At 39.1% G+C, this 13,697-nt stretch overlaps 1 protein-coding gene across 1 annotated transcript; it reads left to right on the top strand.

Moving 5' to 3' along the window:
• The first annotated feature begins 498 nt into the window (after positions 1-498).
• Positions 499-7,880, top strand: LOC121393677 (protein kinase C delta type-like). The gene is made up of 8 exons (XM_041562800.1): positions 499-1,508; positions 2,973-3,079; positions 3,189-3,350; positions 3,806-3,960; positions 4,367-4,505; positions 5,901-6,092; positions 6,198-6,326; positions 6,673-7,880. The coding sequence occupies exons 1-8, from the start codon at positions 863-865 to the stop codon at positions 6,784-6,786; spliced, it is 1,644 nt and encodes a 547-aa protein (XP_041418734.1). The 5' UTR covers positions 499-862; the 3' UTR covers positions 6,787-7,880.
• Positions 7,881-13,697: the final 5,817 nt, after the last annotated feature.

Raw genomic sequence — 13,697 nt, 5'->3', positions numbered from 1 at the left:
AGAACTGAAAAAGCTAAGGGGAAGAGATGACACCATCTCAAAAACACCTTTTTATATATTATCCCATATGTCTTGAACATTTCATGCCTGTTGTTTTGTCCAGTCCATACCCAATTCAGCCTAAATCAAACCATGCCCTGTTCCATATAGACCCCCCCTATGAGTATGAATATTGTTAGTTCCTGAAAACAACTTGCTGGGATGACAGATCTATACTTATGATGTGATAAACTATCCTCGTATCCCTTTTCCTTCCACTCTCACCATAATAACCTTGCATTCTACAAATATACTTTACTTTACTGGAAACTCTTTCATTTCAAACCTTAATTATGGTACCATACATTTAGAAAAAAAAGCTGTACAATGAAATAGTGAAATGTTTAATATATATATATATATATATATATATATATATATATATATATATATATATATATATATATATATATATATATATATATATATATATACACACACACATATATTTATATATATATATGCATAACCATACACACACTTATGAATATGACTTTTGGCACTGTGAGTTACAGCCAAGCATTTTATCTAAAGAAGACAACCAACCAATAGCACCAACCAATATAGTATTGCCATAGTATTGTCTTCAGCTCTCAATTGCATGCTTGTTGCTCCATGGTAAACCCAATGATGCCCGCATGCCACTGCTGGTGGTCACATGACACACCTAGCTTAACTGTTACTTGCTGGTTCAGACCAACCGCCGTTTGGACAGTGAGTAGGAGAGAATAGGAGTTTTTGATCAGCGATTGCTAAATTTATCCAAACCGTGAGTAAAAATAAAAAACCGTATAGGAGGAGTAGTATAGGAGTAAAGAACAACATGGATTTGAGTGAGAGAAGGAGATGTCCGGCTGGACAGGTAGTGAAAAGCTGCATAGAAGGTAAGACCAACAAGGATTGGATCAAGGAGTCAGGAGAAAGAAAATCAGATGCAGCAAATGATAAAAAGATTTGCAGAAATGCACAGACAAGTCTGGATAGGAGCATTAAAAGGAGATGGAGAGTAGAGAAACAGACAGAAAATAAAGAGAAGACCATTAAAAGGATAAAAAATGAAAAAAGACAGATTGAAAAAGAAAGCCAGGCAGAGAAAACCAGTGAAGATGAGAAGATTAAAAGGAGAAGATTTGAAGGAGGAGATATAGAAAAGGAAAGCCAGGCAGAGAAGAAGACCAATGAAGATAAAATGATTAAAAGGAGAAGATTTGAAGAAGGAGAGATAGAAAAGAAAAGCCAAGTAGAGAAGAAAACTAGTGAAGGTAAGAGCATTAAAAAGAGAGCAGTTGAAGAAGGACAGTTACAAAAGGAAAGACAAGCAAAGAAAAAGACTAGTAAGCTTGAGAGAATTAAAACAAGTCAGGTTGCTAAAGACGATAAAAAAATCAAAGAAGACAACAGTAAAGAAAGAAATTTAGAGCAAAATGAAGGGAATAGCAGAAGATCAAGACCAGAAGACCTATTAGAAGGTAAGGAAAAGACATTACCCTTGTTGTATGTATTTAATAGAGGCATATACTGTAGGTACATAATCACTGAATGTGAAATTACTCAGTGCCGTTATAAGCACTTTTGCTAAGCCCCTATCACATTACAAGCATGGGACCTGTTATCCAGAATGCATGGGACCTGGGGTTTTTTCCGGGTAAAGGGTCTTTTGGTATTTTGGATCTCTACACCATGTCTACTAAAAAATTATTTAAACATGAATTAAACCTATATGATTGTTTTGGGTCAAAAAAAGATTAATTACATCTTAGTTGGGTTACCTTTACCTTTATTTTTTTAAAATATAAATTATTTGATTCAAATGTCTATGGGGGATGGCCATACAGTGATTCAGAGCTTTCTGGATAATGAATTTGTGGATAACTTATCCTATACCTGTATTATCCATTAGGATGAACATACACATTTCTTTAATTCCTAGCTGAAATTGAATCTAAGTCCCCAGCACTATAACTGTTGTCCCACCATTAATAGTATATGGGCTATTGTAAATTGAAAAAGTGCTTATAATAGCAGGCTGCGCAATTTTACATTGTACTTATGTACATTTTATGTCCCCTTCAACCTATCCCCTCACTTGCTAACAAACAGCAAACTCAACTGCTAATTTCCCTATATAACTTGTGCTGGAAAATTCCCATTGATCCTTTATGCAACACTGACAAACGTAGGCACATCCATTTCTGGATAAAGAGAGAACGGCACGACTCCATTTTGGGCCCTGTGAACAAATTTGGAGAAAGTAGAAAAAACATGGCACTTTGCAGTACAGCTGTTTTCTACAATTTGCCCCTCACATTTGTAAATGAGCCGTTGGGTCATAAAATGAGGTTGCGAGTGGCCATACATATAAGTGGGTAGGTATCACCTTCTCAATTATATGTTATACTGTAAATAAGTACCTCCCAAGAAACCATTTATACATTTAAAAAATACATTTAAAATACATTTAAAAAGTTTGTTTTGATTTTCATATGTATGTTTGTTTTTTAACATATACTATTATGTACATTTTATAAGTTTTTCACTAAAAAAATTGAAAACTGCAGCAAAATTAGCCAAATGGCGAAAAATTTGCAAAATGCATTACAGTCTATGGGTCACAGCGACTTTTTGTTAGCAAAATATACTCTAGTCCAAATGGGTGTTTTTTCTCACTCCAAGTGCATTGTCAATGGGTGTTTTTTCTTACTTTAAATCCATTAAAGCCAATGGGCTTTTTTCAAGTTTTTTCTCACTCCAAATGCATTGAAGTGAATGGACGTTTTTTATGATTAATTTTTTCGTGGCAGATTTTTGCTGCAGTTTCTTGAAAAATCCACCATTGGCAAAATTTCATTACAAATCCATGTGTGTTTAAAAAATTGGCTTATCACTACAGTTTGTGGTGTGATCTGTTAATGGAATTTTTTCTCTTTAACAAGGTGGAAGCATACAGAAGAGACCCCGTCTGGACATTGAAAGACCTGCTCCCCTGGATAGTAACAACTACAAGTTCCACACTGTACTGGGACAAGGAGGCTTTGGCCAGGTAAGTGAAGGATTTCCCAAGTCATGAAGCATGTTTGCATAGCAAGTTACATTGTTTCTGTCTCTAGGAGAGACCCCATGATATGAATCTCTTTTCTTATTTTTATTAGGTGATGTTGGCTTCTTTTAGACCAAATAAACAACTGGTGGCAATTAAGATCTTGAAGAAACAGAAGAACGACTGCTATTCCATCGCTAAAGAAGCTCGTGTATTGAAGATCAGCAGAGAATGTGCATTTTTATGCCAATCTCATGCAACTTTTCAGTCAGAGGTAAAGCATACTGATCCTTATGCACAATAACAGGTTAAAACAGCACTTTGTATGTGTCTCTGAGATTTAATTCTTGGAACTCGCACTCCTTATTTTCATCTAGTACTAACAGCATAATCTACTTGGTCATTGTCAATATATTCTTGTTGGTATAGAGTGGTGGTACCTTCATGGGGTGTATTACAGGGGTACTTATTTAACATTTAAATATGTTAAACAAAACCTATTGATTGACTCGCTTCCTGAAATGCACCCACACAGCTCCCAATACTGCCCTATTTGCCCTGTTAATGTTGATGCAGTTGGGGAGGGGGTATGAGATCATTGCAGGGGGCCCAAGTTACATAGATGGTTTTGTTCCCCTTAAACAAGTCCCTTTAGCCCTTCTTTTAACCAGCTCTATTTCTGTATAGTAATGTCTCATGTCTCACATTCTTCTAACCTGCACTTACCAGCTTGAAGCCTTCTTTGTCCTGGAGTATGCCAGTGGGAAATCTTTATGGCAAATGATTATGCGTGAAGGAGGTCTGCCAATGTCGACAATCATGTTCTACACAGCAGAGATGGTGGTTGCCCTCCAGTTCCTGCATTCTAAGGGAATCATTCATCGGTCAGTAAAATCTCAGTGTATTGTGTTTGTGTTCTTTAACACTTGTAAAGTTCTTTGAGGTCAGCTAATTAAATACAGTTTGTCTGGGGGGGATTAGATGCGGCTACTTATCAACTATAAGTTGCAATCGTGTAGAACACTCTATTATGCCCTCAATGAATCAAGAGCAGTGGCACACAGTGGGCTTTGTTGTACGCTTAATTTAAATTAGTTTATCACCTTCTTTTGTGGTTAATTTAATTGAGGTAATTTTTAACAACAATTAACTTTCTTAAATAGAAGGGAATGAAATATGTGATCGCATTTAACTTACAAAGACTTCACTTATGTGATAAAGCTTGACCTCTTTCCCAGAACTCTTTCTATATTTTTCTGAAAGTAAATTGTTCTTATGTTTAACCTACAGTGATCTGAAGCCGGACAACATATTAGTGGATAAAGACGGCCACATAAAGATCTGCGACTTTGGCATTGCAGAAGAGAACATCTTTGGCCAGAGGAAGACCTACGGCTTAGCAGGAACCCCTGGATATCGGGCACCAGAGGTAACATAATTTGTTGTAAAATATTTACAATATATGCATAGTAGCATATATATTAGAAAGGTGTGTATCAAAAAAAAATGAGAGAATAGTATCAACATCTTTGATGATCCCATTCCCATCTATCCCAATCTATCACCTAACAAATGCTGGCACAATGCCAATTCAAGCAATTTAGTTTCTTAGAATCTATTAGGGTCCAGTTTAGATGTTAGAATTTTCACTGATCTGAACCCAATGTGACCTTTCCATGATTACAGGTATGGGATCCGTTATCGGAAAACCCTGTATCCAGAAAGGTCCAAATTACGGAAAGGCAGTGTCTCCCATACACTCCATTGTATCCAATTAATCCAGATTTTTAAAAATGTCCTTTTTCTCTGTAATAATAAATCAGTACCTTGTATTTGATCCAAAATAAGATTTAATTGATCCTTATTGGAAGCAAAACCAGCCTATTGGGTTTATTTCATGTTTATATGATTTTCTAGTAGACCTAAGATATGAAGATCCAAATTAAGGAAAGATACATTTTGCCAGAAAACCCCAGGTCCTGAGAATTCTGGATAACAGGTCATATACCTGTATTGAAATGAAAGTGAAACTGTCAGTCCCAATGTTATAACCTTTAAACTTGTATCAGAAAATAGACCAAATTTGTACTATTAACATTTAAACATGCCATACTTCAATATATTTATTAAACAACAGGTTAACACTACTTCCCACCTTAAAATCACTGGTGGCTAATATAAGGCACCCCTCCTGTTGCAATTAAACCTTAATTAACACAAAGCATTCTAAATGGCATTTACTACATTTTATACAGCACAGAAATGTTAGTTATAGCTACAAAGTCTTATATGGGATCTTAGTATTAATATGTACTTTGTAACTGCAGAACTGTAATTCATCCAGCTGCACAGGCTCCTACTGTGGAAACACATTAATCCACTAGTAATTCCTGTTGTACATCCAGAACTCTAGTGCAAATATATCCAAAGCTTGTGTGATTCAGTTTGTTAGTTGTCATAGAATGTTAAATTGCAAATTAAATTAAATGCGACACCCCTGGCGTCTTTTTCCCATTCTCATGTGTTCCTCCTAATTACCCGCCAGTGATTTAAGAGGTGGATTAAATTTTTAGGCCTGTTGCTTAATAAATATATTTGTTTTAATATTGAAGTAAGGCGTGGTTAATTGTTAATATTACATGTAGTTAAAATAACTGAGTCCATCCCTTTTCTGATGTAGTTTAGACGTTCCAATATGTTGCAAAAAGACATGTCAATGTACCCTTGTAATTAACTTTCAATGCTTGGATCTCTTTACTACCACAAATATAAGGCATAAAGTTGTTTGTTGCTATAATTCATTTTATTTTTTTTCTTTTCAAAGATTCTATTAAAGGAAGACTACAATACAGCCGTGGATTGGTGGTCTTTCGGGGTGACAATGTATGAAATGGCCACAGGTGAATTGCCATATTCAACATCAGGCAGCATTTTAAGGCAGCGATATATGATTTTGAACAAAACACCAAAATATCCATGTTATATGAGCGAGGAAATGCTGGACCTCCTGCCTAAGGTAAATAGATATACTGGCATACTGCTTATGTGCCTGCCAATAATGCAGGGAGTGACCTAGTATAACATCTGCAAAACTCTAACATATGACCATGTTTCTCTTTAGCTTTTGGAGATTGATAACACCAAACGAATTGGACAGAATGGGAACATCAGGGAGCATCCTTTCTACAGCACTATCAACTGGGATGATCTGGAAAATCGAAGACTGAAGACACCTTTTCAGCCAGAAATGGTAAATAAATGTGATGGAGCAATCAATGTCTTATCAATACTATTTCATGAAACAGTAGGGCAGAGGTCTTCTGACTTATTATACATGTATGATTTGTATGAAAACATAGTCATAAGCATCACTCTCCCACTGCATAAGACCCCTGCTATTATTGGGATGGAGGACAGGTCAGTTGCATAATAACACCAGGCAACTGAGTTCATCCTTTTGTTCCTTGTAGTTAGGAAGCCCTCAGTGACTAATAAGATGTGATAGCAAATTACATTTAACCACTAGTGAAATTAATACAAAATTCTGCCGTGTGAAATGTTGTATAAAAGGTTAAGTTCTTTTTCTTTGTTCACAGCCATCTGCGGACGACTTAGATGAATATCCGCTAACATTCTCCCCTCATAGTTGCGATGGAAAGAATTTGAAAGATTTCTCGGAAGTTGATCCCAACTGGAATTGGCAGGAGTAAGGCATTACCTCTGTTCTAACATGGGATACCATCATTAGTTGCTGCCTGTAATAACCTGAGGCCTTTAACATCTGTGGCAAGCTGCACCCCTAAACAACCAATCCACCTGTTGTACCAAACCTAAACCATCTCCTGTGAATGTCAACTGGTTCTACCATCAAAGCCAGCACCAGACGGGATCTCTGACTGTAGCTTCTAAAGGATGGAAAATAGGAAGGTACTATGGTAAGGTTACATCTTGAATGAAAATTGCTAAATAAAAACAGGTTAACCCCACCCTCCCCCAAACATCTGCCTCCCTCCTATTCCCTTACCTGTGATTAACCCCTATCCTAAGTGGCCCACTCCAGTGGCATAACTATAAAGGAAGCAGACCCCATGGCCGCGGGGGGCCCGGATCTACTTCCTTTATACTGTCTCCCTCCTACTCCCTACTCCCTTATCCCTGATTTGCCTCTTTTTTAATCACTAAACCACACCCCAAACTTCAGTCTCTCTCTTATTCTCTTACCCATGATTGACCCCTTTCCTAAGTGGGTCACACCAACAGCATAACTATAAAGGAAGCAGACCCTCTGGCCGCGGGGGGCCCGGATCTGCTTCCTTTATACTGTCTCCCTCCTACTCCCTTATCCCTGATTTGCCTCTTTTTTAATCACTAAATCACACCCCAAACTTTAGTCTCTCTCTTATTCTCTTACCCATGATTGACCCCTTTCCTAAGTGGCCCACTCCAGTGGCATAACTATAAAGGAAGCAGACCCCATGGCCGCGGGGGGCCCAGGTCTACTTCCTTTATACTGTCTCCCTCCTACTCCCTACTCCCTTATCCCTGATTTGCCTCTTTTTTAATCACTAAACCACACCCCAAACTTCAGTCTCTCTCTTATTCTCTTACCCATGATTGACCCCTTTCCTAAGTGGGTCACACCAGCAGCATAACTATAAAGGAAGCAGACCCTCTGGCCGCGGGGGGCCCGGGTCTACTTCCTCTATATTGTCTCCTCCTACTCCCTTTCCTCTGATTTCCTTCATTCATAATCACTTCACAATACCCCAAACATCTGCCTTCCTCTTATTCCCTTACCTGTGTAACCCCTTTTCTAAGCAGTGGTGTAGCTATGAAGGAAGCAGACCCCCTGGCCGCGGGGGGCCCAGGTCTACTTCCTCTGTACTTTCTCCCTTCTGCTCCCTTACCCTTTATTTCCCTTCTTCCTAATCTCTAAACAACACCCCAAACTTCTTTTTCTCCCTTATTTCCTTACATGGCATAACTATAAAGAAAGCAGACCCTGCGGCCGCGGGGGGCACTGGTCTACTTCCTCTATACTGTGTCCTCCTTTTCCCTTTCCCCTGATTTCCTTATTTACATTTCTCTCAATCCCTTTCCCTATTCCCAGCTTCTTTACCATCCACTTTTAATCCCTCCAGGTTTTCTTCCATACCTTAACCCTAGCACTTCCCATACCCATGCCCTCTTTGTCCTCTCCCCAACTTCTCTCCCAACTCTTCTCTGTGAGTGTGTGTGCTCTATGTATTTGTGTGTGTGATTGAGTGTAAGTCAGTTTAGTCATTTGAAATGCTCACCCATTTGTTGAACAGGAGAACATTGAGATATATTTCTTACTATTATCCACTAGTATTTCTAGGTGCGTCTAGAGTCATTTTACTTGCAGTCCATAGCCAGTTCAGAGGTCACTGTATTTGTAGAGCTTGCATTAATAGCGCAGCAGCTGCTGACTGTACTGCAGGTGAAATTGGATTAGAAGCACCTTCAAATGCCCCTGTGTGTATCATCCTTACTGTTCTCCTGTTCAATGAATCAGTTACCAGTGCCAGGATATTTTTATAACCTGGTACTTTCCCAAATGTATGCCAATACTGAACCAACCCATATGCCCTGAAGGTAGCATTGTGCTTACTGTACAAAGCTACTGGTTTTAGTAGAATTAGGAAACCATTGATCCAGGGATTATACCGATTGCCATTTTGGAGTCAGGAAGGAATTTTTTCCCCCTTCTGAAGCAAATTAGAAGCTGCTTCAGACGGGGTTTTTTTGCCTTCCTCTGGATCATCTAAAAATTAGGTAGGATTTGTTTCAGCAAAAGGTTGAATTTGGACACCTTTTTTCAACCAAAAGATCAATGCCACACCTGGCTGAGAAAGCTCCCATTCACTCCATGGTATAAGTGCACTGACAGTCATGGAACAGATTTTGGTGTGAAAATGTATATTTATGCTTCTCTGCACCAAAATCCACTCCGTGTGTATCAATGCACTTACACCATGGAGCAAATGGGAGCGGATCTGCTTTTTCACAGCCTGGTGTGGCATTAGCCTCACTACTAAGTAACTGTGTCAGTGCACATAAGATAATTAAAATCACCATTAGAATATAAATTAAACCAACTAAAACAAAATCTCCTAAAAACAAAAGGGGTACTAAACTGAATCAAATAGGAGGGGGTTCAGTGCTGGCTTTTTCAAGCCGGCAATTGGCTACATATGAATCTAGGATTAGGGACTATTCCAGCAAACCACAGCAATTATATTAACTTTAATACACCAATAGCTCACTATGTGATTTGCTTTAATATGCATGTATGTTGTATGGCTTTGTGAGACGTATGAGCATTGTAAAAACAAACCCAAGATATTGAGCGCTGTGTCTGGCATAAAATGCAGGAAAGAGCTTGATTAACCAAAACGCTGCCTAGTCACCACCTGTTTTGTACCCCCAAGTTTGAATAATTTGATCAGCTAAATAGGGACATCATTAGTCATTCACCAGTATTTAAAATCTAAAATCCTTACTTGTTAGGGGAGTATTGCAGCAAACCATATGGTTAGCCAAACAGCAGAGGTATAAATCCCACGTGCTCTATGCGTCTCAATGTGATTTTACAAAATAGTCAATGTTTGTGTGATGAAAGTCAGTTTTGTGTCTGAATGTGAACTTAAAAAATCCCAGTGAAGAGCTTTAGGGACTAAATAGGGAATCATTGCAGCAAGTCATATGGTTAGCAAATCAGTGAGGATTTCATCCTCCTTATGCCTATGATCGCCAGCTGATTTGCTCCAACAAATAAAATTAGCTAGCGTATGTTTGAATGAAATCCAATATGTGTATGTGGGAATATTTAGCTTGTGCCTCTCAGTCATTACTGAGCAGGAAAGGTCCCATGACGGTTTGTCACTCAGTGCTGGACCAGCTAGGGAACTATTGCAGCAAATTATAGGGTGAGCCATTTGCTGCAATAAATGGACAGTAACAAGAGTTGAAGCCTTGACGTGGCGTTACTGCTCACATGGGTAACCATGTGCCAATTCAACCATTTATGAGGCTGTGATAGTGATTGTGGAGTATATTTAGTATTTAGACTATTGAACAAGTCTTCATTTTACTGAAAAACTAATCTTACGCTTACATTTTGTTTTCTAAGCTATTTTTATTTTAACTGAATCTATGTAGAAAAAAAGGAAATATACAGTTTGCAAAATTATTCAGTTCCCACACTTTAATATAATGTAAAGTTGTCTTTTGGCGCAATAACAGATTGAAGCACTTAAGTAAGCATATACCAGCAGGAGACTTGGACTGCCAACAAAAGGGACTGGGCTTCCTACATAAGGTGGGAGGCTGGTTAGGGTCAGAGTTTTGGAGGATGAGTGGATGGGATTGAAGGATCAAGGTATTTCCAGGTGGGATTGAACCCTAATTGTAGGGCAATTATTACAGGAAAATTAAACCTAAACTCATTAGGAGTGGCAAAACTCTGAATTGACAAGTTTAACTTTCTAGATATGCTGCAACCTTTTTCCCAGATTTAGACTTCTGCCTGCACAGTAGAGTAAAATCAGTCTTTCCTGATGAAAAGCAGCTCTTTAGGAAGGACCAATTCCGTCATTGCTGCACTCTGCTTATAGGGAGTGGAACCAAATGGAGCATTTCTGATTGGTTTGTCATTGATAGCATGTGCCGTGGATAGAGTGTTTCCTACTCTATTTTTGGGACATTTTTACTACCTGTTTTCTTAGTATTTCATTGAGCCAGTTAACAAACAGAATCAATTTCTAGGCAACTACAAGAAACAGCTGCTAATCTGCAGGTTTAATATAAAAGCCTTCATGAACTTCTTCCTCTGATTCTACCAAAATATTTATACAACCATTCACTATTAAATTCAAGTTATATAAATTAATTGAAATCAATCTGGACCAATCTGTGTTTGGAGCTTATTAATGGTATTCACAACAAATATGTATAAAAATAATTTGCTGACCTCAAAGCAAGTGTCAAATTGTGATAATGAACGGTCAAAACACAGCACTCTACTTTTCTTGCCTCTCTTTCATTACTAGCTTCATATTAGGGGTGGGTTGATTATTACAGTAGTTAAAGGGGTTTTTCACCTTTAACTTTTAGTATGATTTAGAGAGTGATATTCTGAGACAATCTGCAATTGGTTTTGAGTTTTTAGTATTTCTTGTTTCTTGAGTTATTTAGCTTTTTATTTAGCTTTTTATTTAGCAACCTCCAGTTTGCAATTTCAGTAATCTGGTTGCTAGGGTCAAAACTACCATAGCAACCATGCACTGATTTGAATAAGACACTGGAATATGAACAGGAGATGGCCTGAATGGAAACATGAGTAATAAAAGCAGCAATAACAACTAGAAAGGGAACTTCAGGTTGGTTTGAAAAACATGCAAAGTTTGCATTAATATTTAAAGAATGGTAGGAGTTTAAATTTAAACCAATGAAAGTCTATAGGTTAGATCTGATTGGCAGTTGTTGGCTCCGCCCACTTTTCTAACCTTGAAACCGTAGTCACCCAGTGAGTGACTGTGCAAAGTTTGGGAACCCAGACACAAATAATGTGAGAATGGGAGTGTTTTAAATGTAAAACAAGGAAATTCAATGGATGAAATCTGATTGGCTGTTAGTGGCTTTGTCCACTTTTACTAACCTTGACCTGCAGTCCACCAGTGACCAACCGTGAATAGTTTGGGGACCCTGGTGTTAATACTGTAAAAATGGCAGCAGGTTCAATTCCCCCATTGAAAGTTAATGGGTGAAATCTGAATTGCTGTTTATAGCTCCACCCACTTTGGGGCATCCAACAAAAATAATCTTTTCATTCAGGTTGACCCCATGACTATGTGATTCCAGTTTTGCGAGTGTAGCTTCAAAGATGTAACACTGGCAGCAGTTTAAATTTCTCCATTAAAGTTAATGGGTGAAATTGGATTGGCTGTTGTTGGCTCCTCCCACTTTGGGTCACTGTTTCTTTCGAGGGGAGACCCCATGATTATGTGATTGAAGTTTGGTGAGTTTAGCGTCAAAGCTGTAAGAGTGGCAGCAGCAAATCGGGGTGTTCTAAGTGGCTGAAAATATACAAAATAAACAAATTGTTTAACCAGTATCTACTGCATTTGAGAAGGTTTTATATGAGCTTACGGCTGTAACCGTTGGGCCCGGCTGCACATGCCCCAGACCTTCAGCAAGAGGAGTCAAACACCAGAAAAACTTCAAAAGAGACTGGCACAAGCCTGGACCCATGAAGTAGTAAAGCTGGAGTCAAGTTGTAAAAGAGTTAAAAAAGCTTATATTTTATTTTCCATAATTAAGAAAACAGCCCTGACGCGTTTCGTGTCTACCAGGGACACTTACTCATAGGCTAAACATGAAACAATTCATTATTCTCTATAGATTGTTGTACACAGCTGATAGACACGTACATAGAGAATAATGAATGTGGCAGAAGCAGGAATGAGGTGAGTGTAGCGCAAGACTTGGAGTCCAGGCCCTTGGGGCGCTACAGTCGGGCAGGATAATATTATGGGATGTGTATTTCATGGGGACCTGACAGAACGCTGTGGAAGGCAGTGCAGGCTGCAGTGACACATACACAGAGAATTAGGGATTCCTGGGTAGGAGAGAGCAGAATGCGAGACATTTGAAGTCATTTTCCCCTTCTTTGTGCACGGACAGTAATTTCCAGCTGGGGCAGCTCAGAGCCAGACACTGACAGTGGGAAATGATTTAACAGGCCCGGGTGGGATTAGAGCGGAGACTCTTTCTCCTCACACAGTCCTTCTCTTTCCCCTGTCACGGGAGAGGGTGGGCCGGAGCGGTTTATGTTGCTCACCCGGGGACCCAACTACCTGCGGCAGATCACAGTGCCTGGGGGCCCCATTATCTATATTATAGACTAGAACGATATCTAGTAGTGACCCGGAGCCCACAGAAGACACACACTTTTAGTGTCACAATCACACTGTGTATAGTGTCACACTCCCTGGCACAGATGTGATAGTAACTCAGAGTGAAACACAGATGCGCCTCTAATACAGCAGCAGCTTTTAGCAGTGTGAGAGTGGAGCGGGCGCAATACAGTGTGGAAGAAGACTCTGGGGAAGCGAGGTTTGTCTCCCCCGGCTCCGGAGCTCTTCCCTGGTATGTGGCAGTGCAGGAGTGGGAGGCAACGGTGAAGTTGGCCCCGTGCTGTGGGGGTGAGGGCGATGCACTCAGGCTTGGGGCACATCGGGGAAAACTTTGCCAGTTTGGAGCATCAGTCAGTGGCCAGCAGGATCCAGCAGCAGAGAGCAAGGGAGGAGAAATCGAGCGCCACTAGATGGATGGTCGCCCTGTCCCCTTTTCCAAAGAGGAGCGGAAGCTGAGTTATTTCTTAATAAAGACTTTGCAATTTTAAAGTATAATTTGTCTTTGTGTTATTTATTCATTGTGTACTAAGGAAATCTTTTTTTTCAAAAAATTTGATGTTACTGGTCCTTTAACAACATCAATTATGACCTTTAATATAACGTCATCAAAAGTGCCAATATTCCTTCCTTAGGTAATGTGTGATTAGCTTAAGACAGAAAGAATCTATATTGAATATTTCTTA

This window comes from Xenopus laevis, chromosome 1L, assembly GCF_017654675.1.
Source record: "Xenopus laevis strain J_2021 chromosome 1L, Xenopus_laevis_v10.1, whole genome shotgun sequence".
Taxonomy (NCBI): domain Eukaryota; kingdom Metazoa; phylum Chordata; class Amphibia; order Anura; family Pipidae; genus Xenopus; species Xenopus laevis.
The sequence above is the reverse complement of the archived record's forward strand: the minus strand, read 5'-3'. Positions and strand labels throughout refer to the sequence as shown.

What these genes read in the sequence shown, in the direction of transcription:
- LOC121393677 (XM_041562800.1), top strand. Translation starts at nt 863, where the DNA reads ATGGATTTGAGTGAGAGAAGGAGATGTCCGGCTGGACAGGTAGTGAAA. An exon ending in ATGCAACTTTTCAGTCAGAG is followed by an intron (nt 3,351 to 3,805) that starts GTAAAGCATACT and finishes TGCACTTACCAG; the next exon opens with CTTGAAGCCTTCTTTGTCCT. An exon ending in CACCTTTTCAGCCAGAAATG is followed by an intron (nt 6,327 to 6,672) that starts GTAAATAAATGT and finishes CTTTGTTCACAG; the next exon opens with CCATCTGCGGACGACTTAGA.